We start from the raw sequence: 12,534 nt of genomic DNA on the forward strand, positions 1-12,534 counted from the left end.
TTGTTTCTTTGTCTCCAGCTTCTGTGGGATGTCTGGAACCATATTGGGTTTCGCTTGTATCTTTTGAGTTAAGCGTCGTTTCCATAGAAACACAACACACATGAAGACAATGGTATGGATTGATAGCAGTATGGCGTGTGGTGTATTAGTCACGTTGCTGTGACGGAGAAATACTCGTTGTTAGTTGTTAGTCGTCTTTGAATCGCCCCGATAGTGATATTCTGGCTCTTCAATATCGCTTGCTGTGTTGCTACTCACACATGAGTGCTCATACATGTGCAGTCTTCGGATCATACTCGTACCAAGGACTTCATACGAGAGGTCTCAGATCACGTTAACTACTTTTAATGCACTCCAGCGGGGCAGTCTCATGTATGGCACGCGAATCAAGATACAATTACGACGTGACGAGAATCTTAGAACCCCTGATCAACATGGTCCTATGACGGAGCTGCCAGACGTCAGACCACACTCTATATCACCAGGGATTTGCTTTTTCATTGTATGCAAAACAGACGGCGTATCTCTGTCTCGTACACTTAGACTCGCTGACATACATAGACTTCCACTAGCGAAGGTGGTTATGCGTGTGTATTGTATTGTAAACATTGGTAAATGAGCGCGGACAAATGACGGTAGAGACAGCCCAGAGATGTAGTTTGACGTTAACAAGAGTTGAATTGGGGAGAGTTTTGCCTCCCGCGCTACTTGGTACTTGCTTCTTATGCACCAACAAAGTGGTTTGTTCATAACTGCTCTCGTTTAGGAAGTATTTGCTTTTCAAACATTGCTTTTACGACCACCAAGCTTCCTCGAGACTTACTTTTGGGCGGGGAAAGAAGGAGTACAAGAAAAGTCGGTTTATTTTATTTTGCAAACCCTCCCTCAGGTTAATTGTTCATTAAAGCCTCAAATTCCGTTTCTCAAACGTTGCCCATACGTCCATTAGTCTTGGAGAGGTGTGAGTAAAACTTGTATACGTGATAATACCTTCCTGGGTGTGTACATGATCCATCAAAGACCCAGTAGCTCGTTAAATGTCTCACATATGTCTCATAATCGCTCCCTGCTCAGTGTGAAACTTGCTGCTGTCTCATCTCAACGAAAACGCGACGACAGCTTGATGTTTCTGAGACACTAGAACGTCGCAACGCGGAGCTGATATCGAGCGGTGCTGTTTGAAAACACGCTTCAGAGGCAAAATAAACTAGGGCAGACACGTCTTGGGCTGACTAATCTTTGCTGACTAAACATGCGCTGATAAAGTTGAAGGTGCATGAGGAAGATGATCTGACATCTACGATACCAACCCAGCTACAGCCATGACCTGGTTCACCACCATGGGGATGTTCATCATCGATGAAATCCACTTTGAAACTCACTCGGTATACGACATTGTTGGAGGAGCGGGAACTTACGGGGTTCTTGGAGCGCGTTTCTTTGCCAAACAAGACAAGGCCAAGGACATTGGATGGATTGTGGACGCTGGAAACGACTTTCCGCAGTCGGTAGAGGAACAGATTACAAGCTGGGACACAGGTTTAGTCATGCGAAGAGATCCGAGTAGAAAAACCACCAGGGGATGGAACTCTTATGGAGATAACGACCTTCGAAGCTTCAAGTATCTGACACCAAAGAAACGGATAGAGGTGTCGGATCTCCAGGAATGTGGTCTGGACTCTTCTCGTAGCATCCACGTCATCTGCTCTCCGGATCGATGCATGAAAATCTGCTCTGATTTGGCCAATGGACCTCGACAAGACCAGCAGGTGTTCCTATGGGAACCTGTGCCTGACTGTTGTTGTCCGGAAACGTTTCCGACCATGCTACAGGCTCTCAATTCCGTCCAGGTACTTTCTCCAAACTGCCACGAGGCTGCTTTGTTTGTAGGTATTCCTGAACCTACGACAGTGTCCGAAATCGAGTCTCTAGTCTACGACTATTGGGCTCCTCATCTTGACAAGCTGAAAACGGTGTTTGTGCTGCGATGTGGCAAGCTCGGAGTGTTGGTCTACAGTGACAAGAAGCTCAAATGGTACCCTGCGTACCACCAGAGCTCGGAGAAGGTGATTGATCCCACTGGAGGGGGAAATACATTTGTGGGAGGCTTCCTGTACGGCTATCTTGAGAGCGACGGAGACCTGGACACTGCTGCGTCGTATGGAAACGTCGCAGCTGGATTGGCAGTCGAGCAGGTTGGAGTTCCTCTTCTGACCTACCAACGCGGACAAGAGCTGTGGAATGACACTACCATCGAGCAGAGATTGGACGTGTACGCTTCTTTGTTGAAGGCCAGCAACTAGCGTGGATGGCATGGAACATGAATGGTTCAGGTTTAGTATCCAATATACTAAAGAGAAGCATCGAAATATTATTCTCAGCCGTCTAGAGACAGAGTCAAGTGACTTCAAGTGTGAAATTAAACGTGTGAAGGCTTCGACCCTGATATTGCTCTGGGAAATTAATCACATGGCTCGGGGGCAGAGGCTTAATTAACCCGTTTAATATTACATGATTGTGGATATGAGACATGGATCATTCTACCGGTACTTTACAGCCGTTCAGGGGTGGTTCTTGTATATTTAACAGGTCTTCAGGTGGTCCAGGTGTGTCATGTGTAATCGTACTTACACTACACATCGATATGTGTACGGCAGTTTTTACAGAGCGGTCCTCGGAACCTGTTCGCACGTCTCATATCTCATTGTCCCCTTGCCAACGCCTATTAACTCCATATCTAAATCAGAACATGTAATCATTACAAAATCAGCCACTGAGACAGCTCTAGCACAACTGCTGCTCTTCTAGAATCGAAATCATCCGCCAGTAAGTCACCAATCAACCTAAACAGCCTAGCCTCTGCTCGTAGACAGTAAACGACTCTCAGTCGCACTCTTAATGTTATATAAATATGCACTAGACTTCCAACTCTCCGGCGGGCTCCTCGTCGTCGTCAGAAAACGAGCCAATGCTGCTGAGATCGTCATCGTCAGAAATGTCCTTCTCTGCCGACACAGAGTCGTTGCTGGCGTACTTGGTCACGTAGTCCTTGACCTTCTCCTCGTACTGCTTGGGCTCTCGCATCAGCATACCCGAGGCCTCTCCGTTGAGAGGATCGCTGGGATTCGGATATCGCAGCAGCTGAGGCAGGAAGACCTCAAAGATGTTGACCATGTCAAACATGGGGGACCACGTCTGGTTGATGACATCGAGGCACACGCTCCCGCTGAGCTCGTCGATATTTGGGTGGAAGATCTTGTTGACAAAGCCGATGGAGGGCGACTTGTATGGGTACTCGTTTGGCAGTTCCACGTGGATCTTCCATATTCCTCCCTGGAACGGTGTTTCTTCCGGTCCTTCAAACCGCACGTAAAACTCCTGCATGCTATCATTGACCAGCGTCACTTCGTAGTCGCTCATTAGCCTGTGTTAGTGGTGGAGGCGGGGTGTCGCTGGAAAGATACTCACAACTTCATGACGTCAGTCTCGATTCTTCTTCTTGTTGGGGAACTGTGTTAGTTTGTGTATGAGAGTGGTGGTGAGGTTGTAATGAGGGTGGAGATATGCGAACCAATGGGGTCAGTATGGCAGCAGCCCAACACCAGCTCTCTAGTCACTGAGCACATGAGCATAAGCAATTTCAGGGAGATATTCGGGGATAACCTGCCCGAAAAAGATGGGGCTTCAAATCCAAGCAACAGACATGTCACTGATAGCTCCGGATAGCGTCGCTGAGTCCATAAGTTCCGTCAACCCATCAGTAGAGGCACATTCAGGCAGACCAGACAGGTTTAGGCAGAGGTGTGGGGTCCAAGCGGAGTGTGAGTTACAGAGCAGAATCACATTCCAAAGTAGGCCATCGATGTGGTATCGTATCTGGCTCAGACGACGCCCTACGGCGCTTTGGGAGACCCTTTCTCTCGACCTTTTCCTCGATCAAGTGCTGTTGTCACCTTCCCAGTCACCCTATCCAGTCTGGACCCCGCATTTTATTGGGGGTGGCCACATCCAAGCAATAACCGGAGGTAGTCGGACCAGTCCAGTTTGCGATGCAGACTGGGATGTGTTTTGAGACTCCCAAGCCTTCACCTACATGTCTTTTTTCATATCACTCCGTCCGTCTTCGCCCCTGGTCCCTCTCCCGTCTGTCTGCGTCTGCTGTAGTACCACTCCCCTAGTGGTGCTATCTAACTGAGTGAGGGGGGACCCGCCACCTGGCGTCGTGGAGGTCCGAGGCTGTGTTTTTTGTGCTTCTTTGGGGCCCTGAGATGCTCTTCCTCCGTCTCCGTCTCCTCCTCTCCGTCCCTTTTCTACTCACCTCATGATTGTCGATATATGTGTGTGGTTATGTGGGATAATGGGGTTATCAGTTGCGCAACATGCACCTTGTCAGCTGTGGCGCTCCGGGCGTAGTGTGACCAAGTTACCCTTACACACCGCACTCCAGCTGCACCGCACTGCACACTGCTCCCATAGACACACGGTTTGTTTCCTCCCACCCACCAGTCAACCACAGTGCACACAAATAAAAATTAAGCTTCGCCTCTTTTTGGCCCCTGGCCGGGTCACTCCCACAACTGCCCCCTCCATAATACTTGCCCAGTAGAGTTGGCAGCCCATAGAGTAGCTACTCTGGTAGTTTGAGGCAACTTTAGAGGTGATAGGAAAGAGAGAGTGAGAGGCGTGCCAAAAACATGTGGGTCACCCAAAAGGAGTGTGGTGAGAAAAAGTACAGAGCCACATCCGGGTAAATGTCTCACAGTCATCAGTGCTGACCGTCACCGGAGTTGCTAGGGCAACGCCCGCCCACCAAGTGTGACCCCATGTGCGATGCGCTCACACTCGCAGATGCGTAACCACACCTCGGACAACCTAAAAAAATATCTCACGGATACCAGTCTGGAAAAACACTTGAGACGGAAACATGACCGACCGTCTGGGACCCGAAGAGCGCCAAATGGCCGCTGCGCAGCGTGCGTACACTGCAGCGTCCCGAGGCGAGGGCATTGAGACCCCCGCCGTGGCCTACGTTCCTCGAACCATGAGCTTCGAGTGGACGTGGAAGTACTTCATTGGATTGTTTCTGTGGATGGTGCTGTACGACGCAATTGGCGTGGGGTTTTTCACCAGAGGCTTTCTGCTGAGCCGCAGTGTGCTCACCGACGTCAGCCCGAGCGACTGGCAGCTCACAGAGCTCCACGAACCTCCCCATATCGACAATGGATGCTGGACGGAGCCCAAGTTCGACAAGGCCATCATGCTGGTGATTGATGCGTTGCGATTCGACTTTTCGACGCCCCAGCCCGGCTCCAACAAGCCCTACCACAACGCCCTGACCGTCATGAGCGAACTGAACCAGAACCAGCCCAACAAGGCGTTCTTGTCCAAGTTTGTGGCTGATCCGCCTACCACAACCCTCCAGCGACTCAAGGGACTTACCACAGGCTCTTTGCCCACATTCATCGACGCTGGAAGCAACTTTGCGGGCTCCGAAATCGACGAAGACAACTGGGTCTACCAAATGTGGGCTCTTAACCAGACCGTCTACCAGTGTGGAGACGATACTTGGGACGCGCTTTTCGGCAAATACTTTGCTGCTGCCAACCCCTACGACTCTCTCAATGTCTGGGATCTGTACACGGTCGATAATGGAGTCAAAGAACACCTTCTGCCCGCCTACAAGTCCGGAAACTACAGAATGAGCATTGGACATACCCTTGGCGTGGACCATGCTGGACACAGATACGGACCCGACTCTCCCAAGATGACAGAGAAGCTCCAGGAAATGGACGAGTACATTCGAGAGATCATTGACTCCCTAGACGACGATACTCTTCTCATTGTGTTTGGTGACCATGGAATGGATTCCAAGGGAGATCATGGAGGAGAAAGTGATCTGGAGGTGGATGCCACTCTGTTTATGTACTCCAAGAAGGACTGGGTTGCTCCCAACGATCAGATTAGTGAGGGCGGATACCCTTCCATTCCTCAGATTGATCTGGTTCCAACCCTGTCTCTTCTTATGGGTCTCCCTATCCCCTTCAATAATCTGGGGTCTCCTATTGCTGAGGCCTTCCTTGGCCCCAACAAGGACCCCAAGGCTCTTGCCAACGTCCTCCAGCTCACTTCTGCTCAGATTGAAAACTACAGACAAAAGTACGGCTTTGATGATCTTGGAGGACTGTATAAAAAGACTGTGAAGGTCGACTCTTCTAAGGCTGGCATGTGGGAGTCCATTGTGTCCAATCACTACAACTTTCAGCGAACCAACCTCGACCAGTGTCGGTCTCTTTGGGCCCAGTTTGACTTTGCATCCATTTTTGCCGGTTTTGCAATCATTGGATCTTCTCTGATCCTCATGATTCTATACAGCCGACTGCCCATTTTGGACGTGGAAGGATCACTCGAGAAGCTGTGCAACTACTCTGGTCTTAGTGCGTTCATGACTGCTCCTGCCTTTTACGCACTTGCCAGCTACGGTGCATTCGGAGAGTCTTGGCCCTTTGATGCTCTATGGACTAGCGGGCTTGGATTCTGTGTGGGAACGCTTCTCGGTTACTCCATCTACTACATTCGACATTTCACCAAGAAGCTCCAACGAGCTGAGATTGGAACTATTGCCGTGATTCTCATCACTCTCATCCATGTAGCTCTCTTCACCTCCAACTCCTTCACCATTTGGGAAGACAATATTCTGTCTTTCCTTCTAAGCACCATTGGTTTCGGCCTACTCATCAACGCCGCCCAGCTGCCCTCTTCCAATGCCAACAGAGCAAAGGCCATTTCACACTCCATCATGTTCCTCATTCTCACTCGAACGTCGGCTGTCTCCAGACTGTGTCGAGAAGAGCATGGAGACAAGTGCTCTACCACTTTCTACTCCTCGGATGCCTCCTCCGTACCGGCTCCTTACACTGTGGCTTTGCTTATTCTGGGCGCATTCCTGTTGCCTCTACTCGTCAAAGGCTTCCTTATTGAGAGTGGCTCTGACCATGGGTCGGCAAAGTTCCACATCTGGGGTCTGTTTGGCGTCATGATGTCTGTTGCCGTCTACTGGTTCCTAGACCTGTTTGTCACTGAGCAGCTCAAATGGTCGGATCCTCTGTTTGGCGACATTGAGCTGCTGTCCAACATGAAGCTGACCATTGCCCGAATCGTTCTGGGAGTCACTCTGCTGGCTGCCAACGTTTCGTGGATGTTTGGTCTGTGTGTGGAGGTCAAGTACACCAAGAAGGACGGAGTCAACCAGGCGCAGATTCTCGGCTACAGCAACGTCTACGGTGCGCAGTACCTCCTGCTGGTGCTCAACTTCTTTGGAGCCATTCTACTTGTCTCCAAGCCTCTTGGAGGAGTCATGATGATCATCCAAATGTACCATATCATGACCACCATTGATTTGCTGCACATCCTCGAGACCCCCGCTAGCATCGGCCCCGTCATTCTGGCTGTGCTTGGAAACGCCTACTTCTTCTCCACTGGACACCAAGCCACCATTCCTTCTGTCCAGTGGGATATCGGGTTTGTGGCCACAAACACCATCTCTTTCCCTTTGACGCATCTAGCCCTTGTTCTCAACTCTCTGGGCCCCCAGATTCTGTCTACTGTTTCCACTCCTCTATTGGTTCTGTGGAAGATTCCTCCCGTGCGGAAATCGTCGCTGCTTTTTGCTTCTTGTGGACAATCCATGCTGGTGTCTGTCGCCTACCAGACTGCTGTCACTCTGTCCGCAGCGGTGTTTGCTACTCACTTCCGACGACATCTCATGGTGTGGAAGATCTTCGCACCCCGATACATGCTGGGAGGCCTGACACTCATCGTGGTGGACGTGGTCGCAGTGCTGGTGGTGGGCTTTGGAGTGGGAAACATCATCAACCACGTGAAAAAGACCTTTGGCACTGATGCCAAAAAGACCGTCACAGCAAACACTTCCCTCAAGAGCGATCTGGGAGAACAGTGGGATGCTCTTCAGTAATTTATAAACTACAATACACTAGACCACATAAGATATTCAATACATTGCATTCTTAACACGAACACGCGGTACAAGTAGGAGTAATACAAGTACTTGTACTTGTAGTATGAGTACAGTCATTAAATATATTCCTCTACATCACTGAAACTAGGGAAGGTCCAACCGTTGCACTTCTTTTCACAATACGTTAACTATGTTAGATTACCAGAACATGGCCAGAGTAACAGGCTCGTGGACGGGCATCTCCTTTTCCTTGTTTTTGTTAACTCGGTCCTGGAGAGCAAGGAACTTGGATCGCACCTCAGGCTTGCCCCAAATGGCAAGGCAGAAGGTGTATCCAACGGTTTTGGCGGAGACAGGGGCGTAGACGGATTCAACCGAGTCGACAATGTCGTCGAGCAGGTCGTCCTCGTCCTCGCTGTCCGAGTAGCCATCGGTGAGACCACGGGGAAGACCCCAGTCTCCGAGGTTGTAGGCATCCTTGACGTCGAAGTCCAGCTCCTCTGCACCGAAACAAGTGGCCGAATCGGACATGCCCGAGTCGGAACCGGAGTCGGAGAACGCAGAAACGGCAATAGCGCTGAGCTGAGACGTGCAGCTGACTGAGTTCGGGATAGTGAGCTGGGACGCCATGGAGGACTGGGAGGTTGATTTGGAGATGCGGTTGGAGCATCGGGGGACCTCTGCGAGCTGCTCGAGCACGTCGGTGTCTTCGATCGACAGGTCGACCGAGCCAAACGACTCGTGGGAGGTCACGGGGGTCAGGTTGTCTGAAGGGTCGTGCCAGAACATGAACCCGTCGGAGCAAGCCGGGGAGGGAGAGGGGGAGGCAGGCTTAGTGGAATGCTGCCGGTTTGGAAGCAGGCAGCAGCCACGGCCGGCCGCCTTCTTGGGGACACAAGACGACACTGGGCTGGTCTTGGGCAAGGTCATTGAAGACTTCTTGCTTGCGACTGGGGCCTTGTCGGCCTTGTCCCTGTCCCCTCTCAACAGACTCCTCAGCTTATCACCAAACTTACGCCGCCGTCCGGCAACCTTGTCGGCGCTGACGATGGTCCTGGAAACCAGGGTCTCGTCGGACAGCACCGACTGGGGTCGTCCGGGACGGGTGGACACAAAGTACTTGTGGTCCTCGTGGCGGGCTGGGCTCTGGCGACCGGTAAATCGTAGAAAGGCCATTGCTGCAGAGCGTGTCTTTACAATGGCCGCCGGTCTAGAGTGCTGCTAAAGGAGGTTGCGAGGTGGTGGAGTTCCGGGTGGTGGTGGGCTGTAGCCTTGCAGAGAAGAACACTCGGGTTGGGACCAACGGTACTTTTAAGGCGCTGTGTCAAAGTTCGCACTGTGTGAACTTTAATTGTCCTGAGACAAACTACTTTAGGTAAACACGTATTGGCGAGAACAAGTTCTAGAGAGACACACGACTGGGAGTTTGGGGAGCACGAGAACGGCGAATAGAGCCCTTCGAACGCACCTTCAACTTGGACCCTCTCTCTCCCTCACACACACACTCACTCTTCTGTCATTCGCGCCCCTTTAATTATACGACTGTCTATCAACCCACCCACCCCAGCCTGTCACTCACATGGCCCGAAATATTATCGTTCCTTTCACTCATTTGCAAACTCTCAGCTGATTGGACATGCCTGTGGGGAAGCAAGGTTGGAATGCCACCACCAGTAGCGGCTACCAGTGCTCGAACCCGCGCTACAAGTTGTCGACCAAGTGGTAACAGCTTCTCTATCATACACACCAGCATTGTCGTTATTGTCTGCATTGCTGACTTGCGGCTATACTGCTCGTGCTGTATTGGTGTGTGTGTGTGTGTGTTTTTTTTTTTTTTTTGGGACTCTGTCCCTTGCAGGCTCTCTGCTATGCAATGTGCTGTATAGTGGTGGTCAAACTGAGCTGACCGGCTGGGGCTAGTAATACCGGCAATTAAACGTGCAACTATCCAACAAATAAACAAAACCGGCGTGGAAATCTACTGAGAACGCCGAGCTTGGCCCCACTGCCAAAAAAATCGACGCTTTCGCCAAACCAACCGCCTTTTAACACACCCCATTCCCGCCCCTCCCCTCCACCTACAAGTAGTCCCCTGTCACCCCATACTGATAAACCCCTAACCTTAGACTGTACCCCGCGGTCTGTTAAAATGTCAGCCGGGTAACCCCGACGGTAAAGCTTAATTCATGCGCGTGATAGCGCACCTCGGGGCCGATAGTGGAGTGAAGTGTTCTGAAGTCCATTAGGCCGCTGAGTCCGTCGGCTGACATGTTCGAAAAGCGGCCCATATTTTCTGATTATTAATGTCTCCGCGGGATCGGTAACCCCGTCTTAATGAGCCATTTATAGCGACTGAGACAGCACGTATTCGCGTCTCTTTTTATGTGAGTCTAGAACTTATCCGAAACAGAAGAAAGAACGCAACAATTGAACACGAGCACAACGAAGTGAAATACCAAGAGGGACGCTACAACTGTTTATGATCGTGGTGGACGATTAATGAACATTTATTTTCCTGCCCAAGTCTCGTCAATGTCATTTCACGATTCCAATGCCTTCCATCGTCGGCATATGTGCTCGATTCTACACATGTATTATTACAGTACAAGTTGCAAGTAAGAATGTACTTGTACTTGTACTTGTACAATACTGCCAAAATGTCACTCTTGACCGGCCAGGATTCGTACTTGGACAGTACCAACGTCCACCCATCCCTGTTTATTTTTTTTAGTCGTATTAGTCACACACTACTACAATCACATATAACAAGTCATTCATTCATAGAGTATCTCAGGAATACTAAACATAACTTAGGCGGTAAGACCAATGACACCGCAGGCGGGTCGAGGGCCAGCGTTTCCGGTCTTGAGAGAGTCGGCATGGCCACCCTTTCCAAGATCGTCCTCACCACCGTGGATAACGACGGTTCGGCCAACAATGGAGTTGTCACCAGTCAGCTTGAGAAGAGAGTCCTTGAGAACACCCTTGGCAACACCCTCAGAGTCAGTCTTGACGTTTCCGAGGTCACCAACGTGTCGCTCAGAGTCGGTGGGACCACCGTGGTTCTTCTTGAAGGGGTTGAAGTGGGGGCCGGCAGAAGTGCAGCCGTTGGTGTTGTCACCAAACTCGTGGACGTGGAATCCTCGCTCAGCGTTGGGATCGTTGCCCTTGATGTCGTAGGTGACAGTGACGGGGCCGGACTCAGAGTCCTGCTCGAAAGTGACAGTACCGGAGACCTTGGAATCTCCTCGAAGAACAGCGACTGGGTTAGAATGTGCAGTGTGGGCAAGTGGCGAACAACGACATGGACTATTCCGTGAGGTAGGGCTCTCAATTCCCTCCTAAAATGCAATTGTGCTTGTGGGGTCTGATCTCAACAAACAATGAGCAACTTCTGAGTCACCTGCCACCTCACACGGCGCAACGTTCCGCCACCTTCCAGACGGTTGTCGAAGTCAACGTAGCGGCCAACCTGTGGGTGTGGACCGGTCGAGCGGCCTTCAATTGACCCGCTGGCCGCTCAATGTGCCCGATTCCGGGCCTTGCTCTCGTACTCACCAGCCTTGACCATTTTTGATGTGTGTGTTTAGTGTGTGGAGGAGAGCAAAGCCAGGTTCCGCACTTTATATATTTTGCTGGAGCCTGAGCCGAAGTGGCTTATTAATTGAGAGCCAGAGTCAATTTTTTTCCATTTGCGGTATACTGCCGCCTGGGTTGGGTATTGTGTAATATCTCGTGCGGAAGCACATGGTGTCCGTTTATGGTGGGGAACATTCCTTATCGGGAAGGCAGATTATACCAAAAACGGATTCTGGAATATCTCCCAATTAGGATGCAATATCGGATATCACGTTGTGGGTGGTCGTGGAGAGGTATCGGAGCAAGTGTGCGGTCAATGAGGGACGAATACCCGCATTCTGGCGGGCCTGGGTACTGCTCAAGTAAGTGGAAAGCAAAAACAAGGAGGAAAGTAGCGCGGGCTACCAGCACCTTTTATACCACCATACCTTGGAGGTCAATTTGCTCATCTGGAGAGCATATACCCCGGAGCTTATTACATGGTCAGTTGTTGCCACACTAATAGGCAGGCCCAAACAAGATGTGAAACGGACGGAAATGGACAGATGGAGTCAGCATTTTGCGGAGAGCAAACGTTGGGGAGAGTTCTTTTGTTCTTGATTACGTCATGCATCTGACTAAACCATTATGACTAAGCCATTGTGACTAAACCATTATGACTAAGCCATTATGACTAAGCCATTCTGACGTGTTGTACGATACTATACTGGAAGTACATACTGTGCGATACCAACAAGTCCCAAGTACTGATCGATACAGACAATCGTACCACTGTTTGTGCAATGACAGTTTGTATATGAAGACAAATTTACACTGCCAGTTCTTCGGCTTTGTACAATGGCACGATATTGTTTCCTACTTGCACCCATTGTCTGCTATACACTGTTGTCTATAATACATACAAGCATCAGCACAATGCACCATGTGGGTACAATTCCTGAAACAAGGGTCTAAAACGGAGGTCAGAAACAATGGACAAA

The 12,534-nt window shown here is 50.4% G+C and overlaps 5 protein-coding genes across 5 annotated transcripts; 2 read left to right on the top strand and 3 right to left on the bottom strand.

Moving 5' to 3' along the window:
• Positions 1 to 1,322: 1,322 nt before the first annotated feature.
• On the top strand, positions 1,323 to 2,303 carry YALI1_E14889g (uncharacterized protein; the record flags this gene model as incomplete). The annotated part of the gene is made up of 1 exon (XM_503846.3): positions 1,323 to 2,303. One exon carries the CDS (start codon positions 1,323 to 1,325, stop codon positions 2,301 to 2,303), a length of 981 nt encoding a protein of 326 aa, XP_503846.3.
• A 613-nt stretch (positions 2,304 to 2,916) lies between these two features.
• YALI1_E14910g (uncharacterized protein) lies at positions 2,917 to 3,476 on the bottom strand (the record flags this gene model as incomplete). The annotated part of the gene is made up of 2 exons (XM_503847.4): positions 2,917 to 3,424; positions 3,469 to 3,476. 2 exons carry the CDS (start codon positions 3,474 to 3,476, stop codon positions 2,917 to 2,919), a joined length of 516 nt encoding a protein of 171 aa, XP_503847.3.
• Positions 3,477 to 4,924: 1,448 nt separating this feature from the next.
• On the top strand, positions 4,925 to 7,972 carry YALI1_E14925g (uncharacterized protein; the record flags this gene model as incomplete). The annotated part of the gene is made up of 1 exon (XM_503848.3): positions 4,925 to 7,972. The coding sequence occupies one exon, from the start codon at positions 4,925 to 4,927 to the stop codon at positions 7,970 to 7,972; it is 3,048 nt and encodes a 1,015-aa protein (XP_503848.3).
• Positions 7,973 to 8,173: 201 nt separating this feature from the next.
• On the bottom strand, positions 8,174 to 9,151 carry YALI1_E14967g (uncharacterized protein; the record flags this gene model as incomplete). Its single annotated transcript, XM_503849.3, has 1 exon — positions 8,174 to 9,151. One exon carries the CDS (start codon positions 9,149 to 9,151, stop codon positions 8,174 to 8,176), a length of 978 nt encoding a protein of 325 aa, XP_503849.3.
• Positions 9,152 to 10,785: 1,634 nt separating this feature from the next.
• YALI1_E14988g (uncharacterized protein) lies at positions 10,786 to 11,546 on the bottom strand (the record flags this gene model as incomplete). The annotated part of the gene is made up of 2 exons (XM_503850.3): positions 10,786 to 11,237; positions 11,534 to 11,546. 2 exons carry the CDS (start codon positions 11,544 to 11,546, stop codon positions 10,786 to 10,788), a joined length of 465 nt encoding a protein of 154 aa, XP_503850.1.
• Positions 11,547 to 12,534: the final 988 nt, after the last annotated feature.

Source organism: Yarrowia lipolytica, chromosome 1E (assembly GCF_001761485.1).
Source record: "Yarrowia lipolytica chromosome 1E, complete sequence".
In the NCBI taxonomy this organism is placed as follows: Eukaryota; Fungi; Ascomycota; class Dipodascomycetes; order Dipodascales; genus Yarrowia; species Yarrowia lipolytica.